This window comes from Cervus elaphus, chromosome 18, assembly GCF_910594005.1.
Source record: "Cervus elaphus chromosome 18, mCerEla1.1, whole genome shotgun sequence".
Lineage (NCBI taxonomy): Eukaryota > Metazoa > Chordata > Mammalia > Artiodactyla > Cervidae > Cervus > Cervus elaphus.
This window is the reverse complement of record NC_057832.1, coordinates 23,214,777-23,233,689: the sequence shown is the minus strand read 5'-3', so window position 1 is coordinate 23,233,689 and position 18,913 is coordinate 23,214,777. Positions and strand designations below refer to the sequence as shown.

At 42.5% G+C, this 18,913-nt stretch overlaps 1 protein-coding gene across 5 annotated transcripts in view; it reads right to left on the bottom strand.

Moving 5' to 3' along the window:
- Window positions 1–18,913, bottom strand: part of DYNC1I1 (dynein cytoplasmic 1 intermediate chain 1) — a 370,602-nt gene that overhangs the window by 272,619 nt on the left and 79,070 nt on the right. For all 5 annotated transcript variants that reach the window (XM_043872801.1, XM_043872800.1, XM_043872803.1 and 2 more), the window contains one exon: window positions 3,912–4,027. In XM_043872801.1, the coding sequence (XP_043728736.1) occupies window positions 3,912–4,027 (116 nt within the window). The remainder of the gene's footprint in view (window positions 1–3,911; window positions 4,028–18,913) is intronic.

The following is an 18,913-nucleotide window of genomic DNA, read 5'->3' as shown; positions in this document are numbered from 1 at the left end:
TATATGTGGAATTAAAAAAAAAAAAGGGTACAAATGAAGTTATCTACAAAACAGAAATAAAGTAACATGTAAAAAATAAACTGATGGTTACCAAAGTTAAGGGAGGTGAGGAATAAACTAGAAGATTGGGATTGACTACTACTACTAATGGAGAAGGAAATGGCAACCCACTCCAGTATTCTTGCCTGGAGAATCCCATGGATGGAGGAGCCTGGTGGGCTACAGTCCACGGGGTCGCAAAGAGTCAGACATGACTGAGCAACTTAACTAACTATTATATACTATTAGACTTCCCTGGTGGCTTAGAGGGTAAAGCACCTGCCTGCAATGTGGGAGACCCAGGTTCAATTCCTGGGTTGGGAAGATCCCCTGGAGAAGGAAATGGCAACCCACCAGTAGCTAATACAACATTGTAAATCAACTATACTCCAATGAAAATTAAAAAAAAAAATACACCTTGCCTTCAAGAAGATCAAACCTAAAAGGAAGACATTTAAGTAATAATAAAGTATATTAAATAAATTAAATAATGGCTTGATAAGGGGAAGACAGACTATGCTCAAGGTATAAGAGATATCACCCAGAAGTGGAAGTATGAGCAAGGTGGCCCTTGTCTGCAGTCCAAAAGTAAAGCAAACAGGAAAGATGGCATTCAAGGCATGGAAACAGCATGCACAGGCCATGCAGAGGCCTGAGGCCACACGATGCCTTGGAAAATGCCAGCGGTTTGGTCTTTCTTGGATATATGAAAGGAGGCATGAAGAGGAAATGAAGGGAGAGGAGGTGGTCCATACAGGGCCACTAAGTTCCCACTTATAAGATATCATGAAGAGAAAAGGAAGATCAAAGAACTCTTCAATCAACAGGTTATGTAAGTTTCCACCTCCTCCCTCCAGACTGGCTGACATTTTTTCAGCAAGTTAAGAAGTTGTCCTCCCCCTGGGGGTCATTACAGAACTTGGCATTTCTGAGATGTCTGGCCTCCTCTCGTCATTCAAAGCATCTGTTGGATGCCTAGGATGGGCTGGTCACTTTTCTCGCTGTAGTAAAGACACAGAAGACTGGCTTCCTAACTAACGTCAACACCTCACGGACAATCAAGGGAGAGGTTAATATTATTAACACAAAGCAGCTGTAGTTTGGAAGGGAACCATTTTTTTCCCCTTTCTTATTACCCAGGAATAAAAAGCATGTGTCTAAAATGTTTGGGGGACAGAGATATCCTGCTCCCCAAATCACTATTTCCTATTCTCAGCTTTCTTCCTCTGCACCTAATGACCTAAGCAGGGAGGGAAGATCTAAACTTGTATTGAAAAACCAGTGTTCATGCAGACAACATTCCTAAATCTTTCTGCTTTAAATCATTCTCTGGACTGTTTCTTGTAACAGATCATTATGATCACAAATTAAGAGAAGGTTCATTATAGCATGTAGTGGTGAAAAGAGGCTTAAGCCTGGGCAAGTCCACAGTACCTTCCCTTCCATTTTAAAGAGTAAAATGAGAACACGTCAAAACCTGAATGCTTAAGAACTCCATTAGATGCAGAATAGATCAACACTCTGAGATCATTGGTTTAAATATTGTTAAATTTTCCATAGTCGCATAATGACTTAAAAAATAATCAGCATTCCTTCATAAACCATGGGCAGTAATGAGCTAAAATGGATCTTATGGGCACCACAGCTTTAAGTATTTTATCCATCCAAGAGCCTCACTGGGTCATAAAACTCAGTAGTTCATTGTTTCCTGGCCCTGAATGGCTGCAGTCGCCATGAAAACAGTGCCATGGCCCCAGCTCCCAAACTGGAAGCCAACTCAAACCAGCCATGTGGAAGAGCCTCCTATTCTGCCTCTGTTGGCTCCCTTCACGCTGCAGGTGAAAGGGGGTCGTGGGGCACCCCTGTCAGCCAGGGGCGGACCACTCAGGTAGCCAGAGAATCATCTGAGGTGAGAGGACCATTTGCTGAACTCAAATCCAAAGTTCTGCCCATCTAAACCTGTCGGGGATTGCTTCACTGTCTACAGGGACAGTAGCTCACTTTCAGCTTAAATCTACATTGTGGAATTTGAACCATCGAAATGCCCATCACCATAAAAAAGCTTTATGAGCCTTGCTAACAAAACAGACAGAACTTCTGCCAAGAGCAGAGGAATAAATTCCTTCTTTTCTGCTGCTTGGACCACAGCATAATGAGGGGTCCCAAGCCCTCTCTGCAGTCATAAAATGGAAAGCCGAGGCTCTTCCTTCTGATGTGTTCCAGTTTAAAAGTTTAGAGTTGATGCCTTTTCATCCTTAATTTATCTTCCCTTGTAAATATTTCTGTTCCATTTCCAATACCTAAAGTCTATACATTTCCAAAAAACAATTCACTCCTTCTCCAATTTCAATTGTAGAATTTTATGTTATGGGTCAAATTTGGGACTAAATAAACATACCTCAGGCTATAGTTCTGCAAATACCTCTGGCAGCAAATTAACTCAAACAAATGTTTTGGTTGGGTGGTGAGGTTGTTTTTAATGATCTTGCTGATTTGCCTGGAGGCCCAGGGATAGACTGGGTGAACTCCCAAAAGCTTTCCCAACTTTGTATTTTCTGCCACGTTAATGTACAGTTCTTAGGTTCGTTGAAATAGTTGATTTAACATTTCACCACCAGAGGGTGCTACTTGTTAGCTTCTAAAATGCATTTCATACTCACACCTGAAAAATGGAGGCCCTTCAGCCACAGAATCCTCACCACACCAGCTGGCATTACCCAAGACAGGTTTTCAGAAGGACTATAGTGTAGGCAGCATTCTCCTTCAAGGAACCTGATTTCACTTGTCTATTAATGTTATGGGTTGAAAACCAAAACTGAAAGTCTCTGTAACTTGCACAAACCCAAGTGCACGGATTGATACACGCTGTAAACCAAGCAGGCAATGCAAATCCTTTTTCATTTTCATGGCTTTTGTATTTACTACACAACAACAATGAACTCAGAAAGCTAACATCCTCTTCACTGCACCAGACAATAAAATAACAAAAGAGAACTTGCTCAGCTATGACAACAGTGCTATCCTCTATCAATGCAATCTTCACTCATCCTATTTTAAGTGTATACATCTCCTGCTTCTGCTTTGGAGCAATTTAGCTTTGGTGTCATTATTCACTTCCAAGATGCATTTTTCATTGAATACCTTCCACTTCCCTTATCAGTGTATTTTTTACGATGTACTGGGATTTGCATATACTTTTTCCACTTGATATTTTCGGGAACGCACAAAGGTGGCAGGGAGTTCAATTCCCATTCCCCTCCACGGAGCTCGCGTGGAAAGTCTCTTTAAATTGTGGTAAGAAACTCTTAGTTGTGTTGCCATCTGAATTGGCAAAGCAAGTCAGGGGTCAGCGAAGTTTTTCTGAAAAGCGCCAGATTACAGTCAAGACTTTAGGCCACATGGGTCAGAAGTGCTCAACTCTACCACACAGCAGGAAAGCAGTCCTTTAGATAGGTGGGACTGGGGGTGGCTGGATTCCCAAATGTTTCACCTTGAGGAGCGGGTGGGGTTTATAGTTTGCTGACACCTGTAAATGATGAGTCTAACGTATACACTCTTACCAACGAAATTCAGAGAGGTTTCTATTACATTTTTCCCTGGAGATGTTCCCTGTCCTCGCACAGTGTTGATAAAGTGTGGCCTTACCAAGTGACCCATTTGAAAGTCCACGATCCCCCTGGAGAAGTACCACTGGGTTTGCTCTCCATCGTTTCCAAAACCAGAGCCCCAAGAGACTTCAGCTTTTGGTGTGTCATTATATTTGTGTCCCGTGAAGATGTCTTATGGTAAGATACAAGATCAGGAAGAAGGATGGGGCTCCCTGGCCATTTCCCCAGAGATCACATGGCAAGTAAACGAAAGACATCACTTACCTTCAGACTGATGTGTGGCCAGAGGAGTCTGGGTCTCCTTGGAGTAGGACACAACCTCCCTAGGCAGGAAATCCACTTGGGTGATCTTCGACACGCCCAGCTTATGCAGTCTCCGTCTGGAAGTAACAACGGACACACACTTAGACACGGAAGGCGTTCCTCACAGAAGATCTATCAGGAATAAAACAAACGTCTAAAATAAATAAACCCCAAACATCCACAGCTTCTCAGCACAAGGAGCAGCATCATGAAGTAGAACTGGGCCTGGCCTGGAAGTCTGGACACTTGGTTTTGGCCACTTTGCCCCTGTGTTGCTGGGTGGTGTTAAGTGCCCCCCTCAGACTGACCCTCAGCTTTTCTATCTGCAAAACTGGATCTTCTCCATTTCAAACGAGACCCTCCTTCCCTTCTGAGCAAATCTGATTTTTCTCAGTTAAAGGAAATTTCCATTTGTAATACAGTGTTCTAGTCTCTTAGACAAAAGGGACAAAAGAAAACTAACACTTCTCAAATCTGAAGGAAAAACAGATGACTGCTGAGTGGAGAAAATATTCTCTACAATAGCAATGAAAGGATGATATTCCAGGGGGGAGCATAACATCTCCCATTTCTCCAGAAAAGGAACTAATACAGAGCGGTACGTGAATTTGTTCAAAGATATGCTGATACGCATAGATGAGTGGAAAAGGGTACTGGGCTAAGAATGATCAAGTTTTAGTTCAGAATTGCCAAATGAGCTGTGAACACGTGAAAAATCCTTTCTGAATATTTATCAAGTGTTTTCAGATGTCCTTCACATCCATTATGTCAACTGTCTTCACGACCCTTCTATGAAGCATCTGGGCATATTATCACCATCTCCATTTCATAGATGAGGAAAGTGAGGTTCAGGAGGAGACATGCCCAAACATATGCAACTCACAAATGGCAGAACCAGGGCTAAAATGATGTTGGTCTGGGCCCTGGTCCAGTGCTTTTGCCACCAAGTCAAACCCCTACCTCAGGTTCTTAATGGTCAGTTCTGAGTTACCCCTCAAATCCGAAGTGCCTCCTGCGTCACCCAGGAGACATCTACTCGTGGGGGCAGTAGAGTCTGGTGGTTAGGCACACAGACTAGCCCACCACTTGAGTTATGTGTGTGAGCTTGCAGAAGTTACCCAATCCCTCTATGCCTCAGTTTCCTCATCTGTGAAATGGGGATATCACCAGCACTTAGTACCAGGATTATTACAGATAATGTATATGTGCCACATACATACAATGCATATGCCACATATGTATTACATATACATATGTAACAATTTACACACATATGTTAAAATAGTTTCTGAAACATTATTTTAATATATAGATTTAGTATCAGTATTGGACATGTTTTACTATATTGCTTTAACATTTCCAGGAAAGAGAGTATATGTGTGTCTCTCTGATAGAGAAAGGAAGGCTATACGACCATTTAGTCAAAAATCCATATTCCCTAGCTTTCTAGAATCAATAGCAAGCACATCTTATTCATATCATTTTTTGAATTATTACTAGCAATGGTACAGATTCACTGTATTTTTTCAGTAGGTAGTAATAATAAACTGAAAGAAAATGCATACCATAGCTAGGAATTTCCATGTACCATTTCCCAAGCACTCTAGGAAACAATTCGTTTTTACGAACCACTAAAACAATTGAGGTGAAACCTAAGAGGAGCACAGAGTAGACACAAATAAAGGCTTGTTTAGAGAACAAGCCCCACTGGCCGTCTCTGCAGCCCCACTAAGCACGGCTGTAGCCCCACTAGGCTCCACAAAGGCCTGGGCCATGTGGCCTGACTCACTCAGATGTCTGGACCACACAGCTTGCAGGACGGTGAGGCTGGGGACCCAGCACTCCCTGGCAACCTTCTCACACAGAACACACAAAATTACCAAGCCAGGTAAAAGGCTCCAGGTTTCAGAGTAAGAAATTCAGGTAATGTTTTAAATCCTCTTTGGGTCAGAGAAGTGTGCTTTTCTACCTGAGATGGGTCTTTCTTGAAGCATCTGAGGAAGAAAACATGACTCGACACCCCAGGACTGCTTGAGGCAAAGCCCCTCCCGCTGCTGAAGAGCCTAGAGCATCGTTCTGAGGCCCCCAGAAAGTCCATCTTCATCTCAGGCAAAGAGATGGAAAGGAGACATGGGCTGGCAGTGCACCCCCGCCCCTTTGAATCAGGGCCCCACCTGGCACAGAGAGCTCACCCTAGGGTTTAGACTCCACGGGCATCTGTGAGGCCCAGAGGTCCCCCACAAAACCCCAGAGGAGACACCTGTACCTGCAGCCAGGAATTCCAGCGCATCTTGCGAAGAAGATGCAAGCACAAGCTGTAGGCCTGCTTGGTCAGATGACCAGCCATAGGCTCTGGGCAAGAAGCTGATCTGCAATTTGATAATCCGCCATGGATTATCCGCAGCACATCACAACTGGTAAGTCACGTGTTCAGATACAAACTGGGTTCAAATCCTCGCTTTGTCACTTACCAGCCAAATGGTGTATAAAACCTCTGGACAAGTGACAAACTCCTCTAAGGCTCATGTTTCTCATTTATAAAATGGGTACATGTCATCGAATGATTGTGAAGATTAAATGAAGCTAATATTTGTAAAGTACTTAATTCGGTGCCTGGCACCTACATAGTAGGTGGCTTTACTTTTATTTTTCTGGCTGATTATAATATGCTTTCTATTTCAAAAAACAGAGAATGCAGATTTATGAATGCTCTAGGTTGATTTTCTAAAATAGAAGATTTGAAGATTCTCTCTGACAGTAAAACATAAGCCTCACGCTCTTTCTTCTCATGGGTACTGGGTAGGTTTTGGCTACTTGAGAATGTCCACTTGGTTTTCTTCTAACTAAAAGTATCATTACTGTGAAAATTCTGTTTTCAAAACAGCTTGAAGTGGTATGAGTACCACACAACTGTTCCCAGCTCTAGCCATTCCTAAACATCTGGCCAGAAGGTGGCACCCTTCCATGGCAAAGACCTTCCCCTTAGGAGTGTTCTTCAACTGTGTCCCCACCTCTGGGTCTCTCCTGGGCCAGCCTTAGGGTCTGTATGTCTCAGCTGATGCAAAAGCTACCTGTGCATACAGCCCTGTGATAGAGACTTTCAACTTCCCTAAAACACTTCTACAATTCCATCCTCTGACAAAATTATCATGTCACTATGTCTACAAGATGAAATATATAGTATTTTCCTTAAAATTACAAATAGAGCGCATTGTATTTCTTTTGTTCAAAGTCTTATCAGCCCCTAGTTCTTTTATTCATGGGTACAAATTAAACTACTCAGCAAAGGAGGGGGGGAAAACCACAATGTAGAATTAATGCTACTATAATTTCTTTCCTTCTAATCAGGCTCTAAATTGCATGTGGGCTCTGGGAGACCGTGGCTGCTGTCCCTCCACCCCACCTGCAAAGCTCATGCCCTTGTTACTGCCCCCCACACTTCCACCATAGCCCCTGCTGCCCATCATGCCTTCTTTTCATGTCTGACTTGACTGCAGACTTTCTTATTTATCCCTGGCTAATTTATCTCATTGCACAGAGGCTTAGGTCAGTGTCAGGTATAGAGCTGGCACAGAATAAATGTTGGAGGAAGGAGGAAGGAAGAAGAGAATAGGAAGAGGAGAAAGAAGGCATGATATAAAAGGAAAGCTGAGAATTCACTTACCTATGCTGTGGTGGACATGGCATTATCATTAAATCATAGGGTCCAGCAGCCTGTGTTTCAGGCACCCCACCACCCCTGCCAGTGATCACGATTCTGACTAAAGGCTGAGCAGCACTGATTCTGAAATGTTAGAGTGTAGACACAGAAGTTTCATTGTTTTCAGATTCCCCTGGGCCGCTCCATCTCAAAGGATGAGGCCTCAGTCCCACAGAGCAGGGATGGGATCTCTGGACCCAGCTTGTCAAGTGCTCTGAGACAGGCAAAGGTGAGCAAAGATGAGTGAGGCGGTAAGAGGATGAGTGTCAGACAAAGGAGTCTGCAGCATACGAAACATGAAGAGCCTGATGCGGAGACAGGAGACAGCGGGCCTCTGGCCAGACCCTGGTATTGGTCAAGTGAAGTATCATTCAAACTTTGTCCTCACGCAGACACTCCCAGATCAAAGCTAGTGGTAAAAGCTGAGCTCTGCTAAAGCAGAGACAAGGGGCCCATTCCTGAGGTCAAGGAAGATGTCCCTGTCTGCACACAGGAAGAAAGGCTTCTTGGGGGCCAGAAAGGGAGGGGGCCCCACCCCATAATAAGCGTGGACATGCACCCTTAGGCCTCTGCAGTGGGATCCATCATAGCAAAAAGTTGTGTATACATCTTGGGGAGGGTCCATGGACCAGTCAGGTGTGAAGAAAGAAACAGGATAATCGGCCAAAGGTAAACAAAGACCCGAAGGGCTGTCCTGTATGAGCGATTCACGGCACCTCTGTACCGCACGCCTCCTCGCCCAAGAAGCCCCTGCTCCTGGGTGTGTGGTCTGCCTACTGTCTGACTGCGCTCCTCCTCATTAGAGAAGATGCCCACACCCTTTCCCTGGAGTGTGGATCTCTGCCCTGCTTCTGAGTTAGATAAACTGTTTTCCTGTGTGCCCTCCCATACGTTGTGGTGTGTCTTGAATAATAAACTTTGTGCCTGCTTTTAGTTTTTGCCCCCTTGAAACATTCTTGCTTTCAAACAGGGGCAAGAGCCAGGGCCACTGCGCTTCTAGCTTCCAGCCCCTGGTGGTTTCGTGGCTAGGATTCTTGGCGCCCATCCAGGTTGCGCTGTGTTGTGTTGTAGTTAGATGCCCAGTTGTGTTCAGTTCTTTCCAACCCCATGGACCGCCGTCCACCAGGCTCCTCTGTCCACGGGGCCTCTCCAGGCAAGAATCCTGCAGTGGGTTGCCAGGCCCTCCTCCAGGTGATCTTCCCAACCCAGGGACTGAACCCAGGTCTCCCGCATTGCAGGCAGATTCTTTACCATCTGAGCCAAGAGGGAACCCCTCCATCCAAGTTATCCAGGTTTAATTCCTGGGCAGGGAACTAAAAGATCTCTCTTCGTGACCACTCACTGCTCTCTCTCTAGGATCAACACAAGGGTCTTACACTAGATCTAAAACTAAAACGTCAGGCAGGGGATCCAAGAGACGCTGGGCAATGAAACCACAGATCCCTTACTCACTGACTTGGCCCGGTCCTAAAGTGGCATGGGGCCCACATCTCCCTGGGTGAGGGCTGAACTCCCCACTGCAAGCCGTGGAAACTTCCTTTCCACCTGGTCCTATCGACTTGGCTGAGCAAAGCCATACTGGACCAGAGGTGAAATGTTTCTTCAGAAAATAAAAATCAGGTCTTGATAAAGCATAAAAGTGGAAACTATTTGAAGTTTGAGAAGATTATCTGCCAGGGCTCAGGGTGCTGACATTTCTAGTTCACCACTAGCAGAGTTTAATCCACCCAGGTTTGTCCATTTGCCCTCGGCCCTCAGGTGGCTCAATGGTAAAGAATCTGCCTACAATGCAGGGTATGTGGGTTTGATCCCTGGGTCAGGAAGATCCCCTGGAAGAGGAAATGGCAACCCACTCCAGTATTCTTGCCTGGAGAATTCCATGGAGCCCAATGGCCTACAGTCCATGGGGTCGCAAAGAGTTGGACATGCCTGAATATACATGCTTGCTTAACTTAGACATTATGCATCACAAGAGAAAAATGACTCCCTTGCCTGAATCACTGTCCCCATTTCCCTTTCTGGTTCACTTGTCATGTCTTTGCCCATCCACCCACCATAAGTGTAGCATCACTTTCCTAGCTACTTGCAAAGTTTCATTATCCAAGGACAGTGAAGCCGAAAGTGTGACTTCATCAGGGTCTATGATGTCTACTCAAGTAGAAAAAGGTTGGAGTTATGCAGACTTATTCCCAAATAAAAGGATGAGAAGCATGCACATAGCTATAAACTCTGTGGCTCTTCTCCCATTTCAAACATGAAGGAGATTTTAAGAGAAACCTTACTGATATTTTAAAATGCAGTTAGTACTTTAAACGTTACTTTTAATAGTACAAAGAAGAAATACTTGCAAAGCATAGAGTTATCTACCAAAGTGAGAGACCTTGGCTTTGTCCCTGTTTTTAAAAGGCCTATATTCCTTTCAAAGCCAGGAACAAGAGAACTTCAGCTTCTGAAGTCACTGCATCTGTGACCTGAAAATATGGAGGTAGTTGTATTGTGCTAAAAGTATGGAGTGCTTAAAAAAAAAAAAAAAAAAGATTTCAAAGAAACTACTGTCGAGGTGCCTCTAAGAATTAAACAGGAAAATTATTTTGACATGACACAGATGTGGGTGGTGGGGGCAGGTTTGGGATGGCACAGATCAAAAAACACAGCTCTTTGATCAGAGAATTAAGATCAAGGCTGTCTTAATTTTTTTATTGAAATAAAATTTACATACTATAAATATCCCCTTTAAAGTATACAATTGAGTGGTTTTAGCATATTCAGAAACTTATATAACCTCACATATGTATTTGCATAGACTTTTCCTTACCTCCAAAAGAAATCTTGTATTCACTGAAATATAGGAATCTCCCCTCTTCCAGCCCCTGGAAACCACTGATCTACTTCTGTTTACTTTCATATAAGTGGAATGTTACAGTATGTGGCCTTTTGTGTCTGACTTCTTTCACTTAGGTTAATGTAGGTCAAACCAGTCCGTCCTAAAGGAAATGAACCCTGAATATTCATTGGAAGGACTGATGATGACGCTCCAATACTTGACCATCTGAGGCAGAGAGCTGACTCATTGGAAAAGACCCTGATGCCGGGGAAAACTGAGGGCAGGAGGAGAAGAGGGGGACAGAAGATACGGCTGGATGGCATCATTGATTCAATGGACCTGTGTTTGAGCAAACTCTGGGAGACAGTGAAAGACAGGGAAGCCTGGCGTGCTGCAGTCCATGAGGCTGCAGAGTCAGACACGAAAGAGCAATGGAACAATAACAGTATCAGAATGTCATTCCTTTTTTTTTTTATCATTCCTTTTTATTTGTAAGCAATATCCCATTGTATGGATACACCACATTCATTTTAATCCACTCATCAGCTGGTGGATATTTGGGCTGTTTCCATTTCTATTATTAGTTATGCTGCTATGAACATTTATGTACAAGTTTTTGTGTAAATGTATGGTTTCAATTCCCTTGAAAATGAATTCTCTTTGAATTGGTATATATCTAAAGTGGAATTGCTAATGTTATATGGTAATTCCAAAGAGTCGAACATGACTGAGTGACTAACACTTTCACTTACAGTAATTCTATGTCTAAGTTGTTGAAGAACTGCCAAACTGTTTTCCAAAGTACTCATACATTTTACATTCTCATTAGCAGTATACAGAGATTCCAATTTCTCTAAATCCCTGTCAACCATTATTATTATCTGTCTTTTTCATTATAGCCGTCCTAGTTTGTGTGAAGTAGTATCTCACTGGAATTTTGATTTGAATTTCCCTGATGGATAATGATGTTCAGCATCATTTCATGTGCTTATTGACTATCTATATATCTTCTTTCAAGAAATGCCTATTTAAATTCTTATTCAATTTTAAAACTGGGTTGTCTTTTTATTGTGGAGTTGCAAAAGACTTTCATATATCCTGGATACTGCTCAAACTATCACACAATTGCCCTCATCTCACACGCTAGCAAAGTAATGCTCAAAATTCTCCAAGCCAGGCTTCAACAGTACGTGAACCATGAACTTCCAGATGTTCAAGCTGGATTTACAAAAGGCAGAGGAACCAGAGATCAAATTGTCAACATCCGCTGGATCATAGAAAAAGCAAGAGAATTCCAGAAAAATATCTACTTCTGCTTTATTGATTATGCCAAAGCCTTTGACTGTGTGTATCACAACAAACTGTAGAAAATTCTTAAAAAGATGGGAATATCAGACTACCTGACCTGCCTCTTGAGAAACCTGTACGCAGGTCAGGAAGCAAAGTTAGAACTGGACACGGAACAACAGACTGGTTCCAAATTGGGAAAGGAGTACGTCAAGGTTGTATATTGTCACTCTGCTTATTTAACTTATATGCAGAGTACATCATGAGAAACACTGGGCTGGAGGAAGCACAAGCTAGAATCAAGATTGCCAGGAGAAATATCAACAACCTCAGATATGCAGATGACACCACCCTTATGGCAGAAAGTGAAGAGGAACTAAAAAGCCTCTTGATGAAAGTGAAAGAGGAGAGTGAAAAAGTTGGCTTAAAACTCAACATTCAGAAAACAAAGATCATGGCATCTGCTCCCATCATGGAAAATAGATGGGGAAACAGTGGAAACAGAAACAGACTTTATTTTGGGGGGCTCCAAAATCACTGCAGATGGTGACTGCAGCCACAAAATTAAAATACACTTACTCCTTGAAAGAAAAGTTATGACTAACCTAGACAGCATAGTAAAAAGCAGAGACATTACTCTGCTGACAAAGGTCCCTCTAGTCAAAGCTATGGTTTTCCAGTGGTCATGTATGGATGTGAGAGTTGGACTATAAAGAAAGCTGAGCGCCAAAGAATTGATGCTTTTGAACTGTGGTGTTGGAGAAGACTCTTGAGAGTCCCTTGGACTGCAAGGAGATCCAACCAGTCCATCCTAAAGGAGATCAGTCCTGGGTGTTCATTGAAAGAACTGATGTTGAAGTTGAAACTCCAATACTTTGGCTACCTGATGTGCAAAAATTACTCATTTGCAAAGACCCTGATGCTGGGAAAGATTGAGGGCAGGAGGAGAAGGGGACAACAGAGGAGGAGATGGTTGGATGGCATCACCAACTCAATGGACATGAGTTTGATAAACTCTGGGAGTTGGCAGTGGACAGGGAAGCCTGGAGTGCTGCAGTCCATGGGGTCACAGAGTCAGACACGACTGAGCGACTGAACTGAACTGTATGCTCCGTTGCTCAGTCATGACGAATCTTTTGTCACCCCAGGGACTAGAGCCTGTCAGGCTCCCCTGTCCATGGGATTCTAAAGGCAAGAATACTGGAGTGGGTTGCCATTTCCTCCTCCAGGGGATATTCCTGACCCAGGGATCGAACCCACGTCTTCTGCACCTCCTGCACTGGCAGATGGATTCTGTACCACTGTACCACCTGGGAAGCCCTTACGAGATACATTATTTGTAAATATTTAATCCCATTCTGTGGGTTGCCTTTTCACTCTCTTAATGATGCCTTTTAAAGTACACAAGTTTTAAATTTTAATGACGTTCAATTCATTTATTTTTCTCATGAGCTGCTGGTGCTTTTTGTGAATCTAAGAAACCAGTGCCCAATCCAAGGTCACAAAGGTTTACAACTCTACTTTCTCCTAAGAGTTGTATAGTTTTAGCTCTCACATTTAGGTCTCTGGTCTGTTTTGAATCAGTTTTGCATATATGTGAAGTAGGGGCTCAACTTCATGCTTCTGCATGTGGATATCCAGTTGACTCATGCTTAATTTTTCTTAATGCTCAGTGGCAAGATTGTACAGGGGAGCAGGGGAAGGCTTTGCCATGAATATTGCTCCTTGTTGATGCCCATGGGCCTCTAAAGCACTGGCCAAATCTGACTATATGAGGACAAGATTCAAGAGGAGGGACTTCATCACCTGAGAGCTTTCCAGGGATCATGAATGCTTTCTGAACACTGAGCACATCGTCCATCCTATCATTAGCATCACCGAGTTCTCCTGAGTCAGTTAGATACAATAGGACTCTTTCTGATGCCCTTACTTCAGACCAAGTGAATTAGATGCAAACCTGATGTCCTGCATTTCATACTCAAGGTAAGTGAGGAAACTGCGCTGATATTACAATACCATCGACTGGACTCACAAGAGAACCCGATAATATCAGAGATCCACACTGCTACAAGTATTAAGCAAGAAGGCTCCTGTGGGAATTTCACAGATACTATCAGCTAATCCTCAGAGATGCACTTACATCAGAGTTGATGATTCAGTTTCTGACCCTTCACCAATACTGGGAGTAGACAAGACTCACATTAGTAGACTTTTTTAAATGTCACAGTGCAAGATGCTATGTGAAGGCACAGAAAAGCCACAGTAAGAATATACCAAGCATCTAAGAAACAGTTCAAATTTTACAAATTGTGAATCACAAGAGACTCTCCATAATGGGTCTGCGAGTAGCAGTCTCAGAGTGTTCAGGGACTGGAAATTATGAAGTTGAGGATATACTGGTTAAAGCTGATGTTAGGAGTGTGGGCAGCAGATAGAGGGGCAGAGTCTGGAGCCTGGACCGGAAGCCAGTGTGCTGCACTCAGCAACCAGGAAATAAAAGGGGCCATTGTACTGATGTGTGGTCTCTGGAGCAGGGAAGAAACCCAGGAGTCAAGCAGACAAATAAACCAAGCGGATGTTCCCAGAGATAAGGAGCTATTTGGCCAGATGCCAAGGCAGATCAAGGCCAGGGAATAAAAGGATGTCTACGCTGGTTCCAGACTCAGTCCTGCTGGGTTTTCATCCATGCTTGTTTGCATGTGAGTGTTTCATCCCCAAGAGACACCAACAGTGCTGCCAGGGACTTTGTCTCCTAGTGCTGCTTATAAAAGTCCTTGAGGTTTCTCAAAGAAGAGCCCCTGAAGACAGTGAGAGCGATAATGGTGCCACTTTCTACGTTGTCCAAAAATGGTATGTGGGCACCTCCACTGTCCTTGACAAGTGGTACAGGAACTCTTTAAGCCAAAAGCATTATCAGCAACGACACACCATTTCTGAGGCACAGAACTAGGCCAGCTCCTTGCAATACAGCGGTCAGGGAGACGAAACAAACACCGCAAAAAGCAAATAAGAATGAAAGGTAACAGAGAATAAGAGCCAACATGAGCGATTCGCATTGTAAGTGGGACAGAAGACTACAATAGGCAGATTCCTATGTGTTTGGGTAAATGAAACAAGTTTCACTGAGAACTGAAGGCCTGAGCTAAGTCTTGTAGGATCGGTAAGACTCAGTCAAGTAAAAAGGAATGAGGTGGTGTTCTAGGGAGCAGATCCCTAGAACAATATCTAAAGACTGAATTCACATTTGATGCCTGGGAGACCAGGTTTTCAGAACAGAAGACTTAGTTGAGTAGCAGCGGAAGATAAATTTAGAGAGTAGCCCTAAGGCCAGATAATTTGAGGGCTTTAAATCTCAGGCTAAAGAACTTGAACTTTACATTGTAGATAATGAGGAATTACCGAAAGTTGCTAAAAAAGTGACAGCTTCAAGGCGACATTTAAAATGAAGCAACTATGTGAAGAGGGCGTCCCAAGTGGTACAGTGGTCAAGAATCTGCCTGCTAATGCGGTAGACACAGGAGATGCAGGTTTAAGCCCTGGGTCGGAAAGATGCCCTAGAGGAGGAAATGGCAACCCACTCCAGCATTCTTGCCTGGGAAATCCCCTAGACAGAGGAGGCTGGCGGGCTACAGTCCACAGGGTCACAAAGAGTCGGACAGGACTGAGCACACACGCAAACTGTGTGAAAAGTAGAGTCTGAATCTCCCTCTTTGACAAATGAGCAACCAGGATATGCCAGGGGCCCTAGTAAGCTAAGTGTAAAGGAAAGGCGGAATTGAAAAAGGACCTTCCAACAGACAATGGGTGGCTTCAGTAACTAGAGAACCCAGATGAAGCATTAATTCAAAGGGGGACAGCCAGAGGCACGACTCCTGGAGCTGCAGCCCTCAATGTAGACCATGTGGAGACGAGGTCCAGGGTGATGAGAAAGCGCGGAGAGCTGATGCCACTGGGAACAGAAAGGAAAGGCTGTAGATGGGTGATGCTGGAAAAGAATTAGGGCAGTTCGCTTGGTACAGAGGGTGAAAGAAAAGGAATGAATTGGAGATTATGCAAGGCTTCATGCCTTATGGGAAGAAAGTAAGTAGTGTAACTGGAAGACACTGGGGAATCCAGAGAAAGATCTGCTTTGGGATAAAAATGAGTAGCTCAGTGGATGAGTTTATGACTGAGGAGTTTTCCAACTATATGAAGCTTAAGACCAAAGCTATGGAAAAAAGATAAAGGAGAAAATGGGGTCCTGGCAACCAGCCACCTAGAGGCACATGAGAAAATGCTGCATCCATAGAAGAAAAGTGCACAGACACTCCTGAATTATGAAAGAAGTTGTTAAAAATGACAAAAGGTCAACCTGTTTTCCCAACACTGTATGCTGGTGTAATAAGGTGTGTGACGTCTCCAGGACTGGCTCCTAGAGTTGTGAATGGGACTTCACAGGGAGGGAAGGTGGAGATGGGGTACCACACGGAGGAAATGAGCCCAGTATCACAGACCCCCATATGCAATTCATCCTCTGTGTTCAGAGTAGGTGTTTTTCTCCCAGGGCTGAGAAGCAGCTTGATGGCTGACCTTTGCTGATTACCTCAAGAAGGATCGGTTTCCATTATCTATGTTCACATTCAAAAAATCATTCCAGGAAGTATTTATTTCATTTCCATGATATTTGCTTCTTACCGTGCAGAGATACTGGCTTGGCGGCTAAATTATTTCTCCTCAAAAGAAGCAAATGTCAAGTCTGGTTCAGTTAACAGGCACAGTTAAACGGTCTGCCTTCAACTTCATCACACAAGTAAACCTTGCAAATTCCCAGGTTGGGAAAAGAGTCAAAATAGTCATGGTTATACAGAGCTTGGCAATATTGGTGGGAGCTGTGCTATCAAGTAGCCACTTTATAAAGGAAATTGAAAGTTTAGAATTATAAGATCAGAAGGTATGAAAATGTATTCTCTCCAATATTGCATATAAATGACAACAATGATATAAAAATTTTATAGACTGGCCTTTAATTGACTTAATATTTATGAACAACCTTCTGTAGAAGTTGTAATGTAAAGCTATAAAATTATAGAAATCTTCAAGTCACTGAGTACCAAAGTGTAAGCATACATCCTTCCCAACTGGCCATATTAATTTTTCTGAAATGGAATAAAAGAGGAATATTATTTTATGAAAATCCAGTTGTGAGCACAGAACAGAAAATATCCTATAATTGCTTACTCAAGGTTCTTGAGGGCAGAGAACAAAGACCAGAAGGTAACAACTTCTTAAGAAATGTTTAGGGACTTCATAAACAAAGTACTTTTTCCCTCTCTTGTGCCAAAATTTTGACTGGATCTGTTAAAAACCAATTTATCAAAGTTTTTCATGGGTCAGGATTCACTGTATATTTAAAGATTCTGAAATGCATTTTACTATTACCGTTTGATACACACACACACCCCTCCCAAGCTGATGTTCCATATTCCAGTTTCTCTAGAAAGTATGATTAGGTATTACTGAAAAGGCAGAGACTGTCAGATGGATCAAGAATACAACCCATATCATTCTCAAGAAAATTCCAGGCACTGTCACATAGGAAACCTTAAAAATTAATTCAAATCAGAGATTTAAACATAATGCAAAATAATTTCTGACAAAATATGGAGAATAAGCCTAAAGAGGGGTACTTCATCAAAAGCTAATGAGGTTATTACTATTCTGCTAGGCAAATGAAAAATAACTTTAAAACATGAAAAGATCTCTAGAACTGGCAGGTGAGATCTTCCCAAACACCTCCCACCATCTTGAAGGATATGTGGTTTTTCTGGTGCCTTTACAGAGCCGGTTTAAATTCTGTTCTTAACAGAGGGATCACTCTGTTTCACCACAGCAGTTTGAGATGGTGCCTGGTGGATTCAGGAGTATTATTCACTCTCTCTCTCAGCAGAAAACAGAGGTGAAAGAGAAGGTTGAGAGAAGAGGTGGCCACCTTCTAACAAAGTCTCCCAAGGACTGAAGGACTCTCTAAGTTCCTCTTTGAGTAAGGAGCAACCAAATCCTTTTTCTCATTCTCACTTTGATTCCAAATATCTCAAAAATCCTACTAAGAGTTTAATGTACTAAGACATAGAGGAAATATAATTGTGAGGCTTCAATAAAATCAGAAGCCACTAAATATTCCTATATATTAAGCCTAACAATTTGGAGCGAAGGGCAACAAAACACCCTTGGTACTCACTGATTTCTACTCCTTACTGAGAATCTCTGCCTGCCTCCCACCACAACACCCCTTATGTTGACTCAACACATCTCCCTAAAGACCAGCAATCTCATGGTGGAATTTGACCTAAGGACCCTTCATAAGACAACAAAAAGACATTTACAATACAATCCCTCCCTCCAAGTTGTCCAAATATCAATGCAGTTATTCATCTGCCAGTCAGTACAGACTTTTAGATCCTATGATCTTTTAACTTACTCCTTTTATCCTATTATTTCATTTTTTACTTTGACCATCTTAAATATTATAGTTATAGTATTTATTATATTTTATATATTATATTACAATAATTTATATCATTAAAATATTAAATGATAATGTTTATATAATTATATTATTAAAATACAATATTCATATTATATAATTATACTTTATTATAATTATAAATATATTATATAATTATTATAATTGCCTAAGAAATTTAAGTATTTGGGGTACTTTCATAAGCAGTTACTTGGTAGAAAATAAGGAATTTTTCTTTATTCACAATTTTCTTGAAGCTATTTTTTTCTCCCTTATTCCTCTATTCTGGGACCTGTTTTGCTGATCACATAGTTAATATAACAGCATACAAAAGTGACACAATGTTGGTGCTTCTGGTCAATATGACCAGATTTATCCTCCATCTGAAACAACTCCCAAAAAGGACAGAAATTTGAATGAAACAACAGTTTGCAAGATACTAGAGGTTAAGCAGTGAAGGAAAGGGATGCATAAGAGCAGAGAAACGTAAGACAAGTCCTATACTCCCTAAGTTTACTGCACTGACAGCTTTAAGGCCACGTGTGGTGCAGCAGGGAAAATCTCTCGAGGTTTCAGCTTAGTATCCTATGACCTTTCATATGATCTTCTCTAGGATACTAGTGAGGAAATTACCTGAGGCCAAGGGAAAA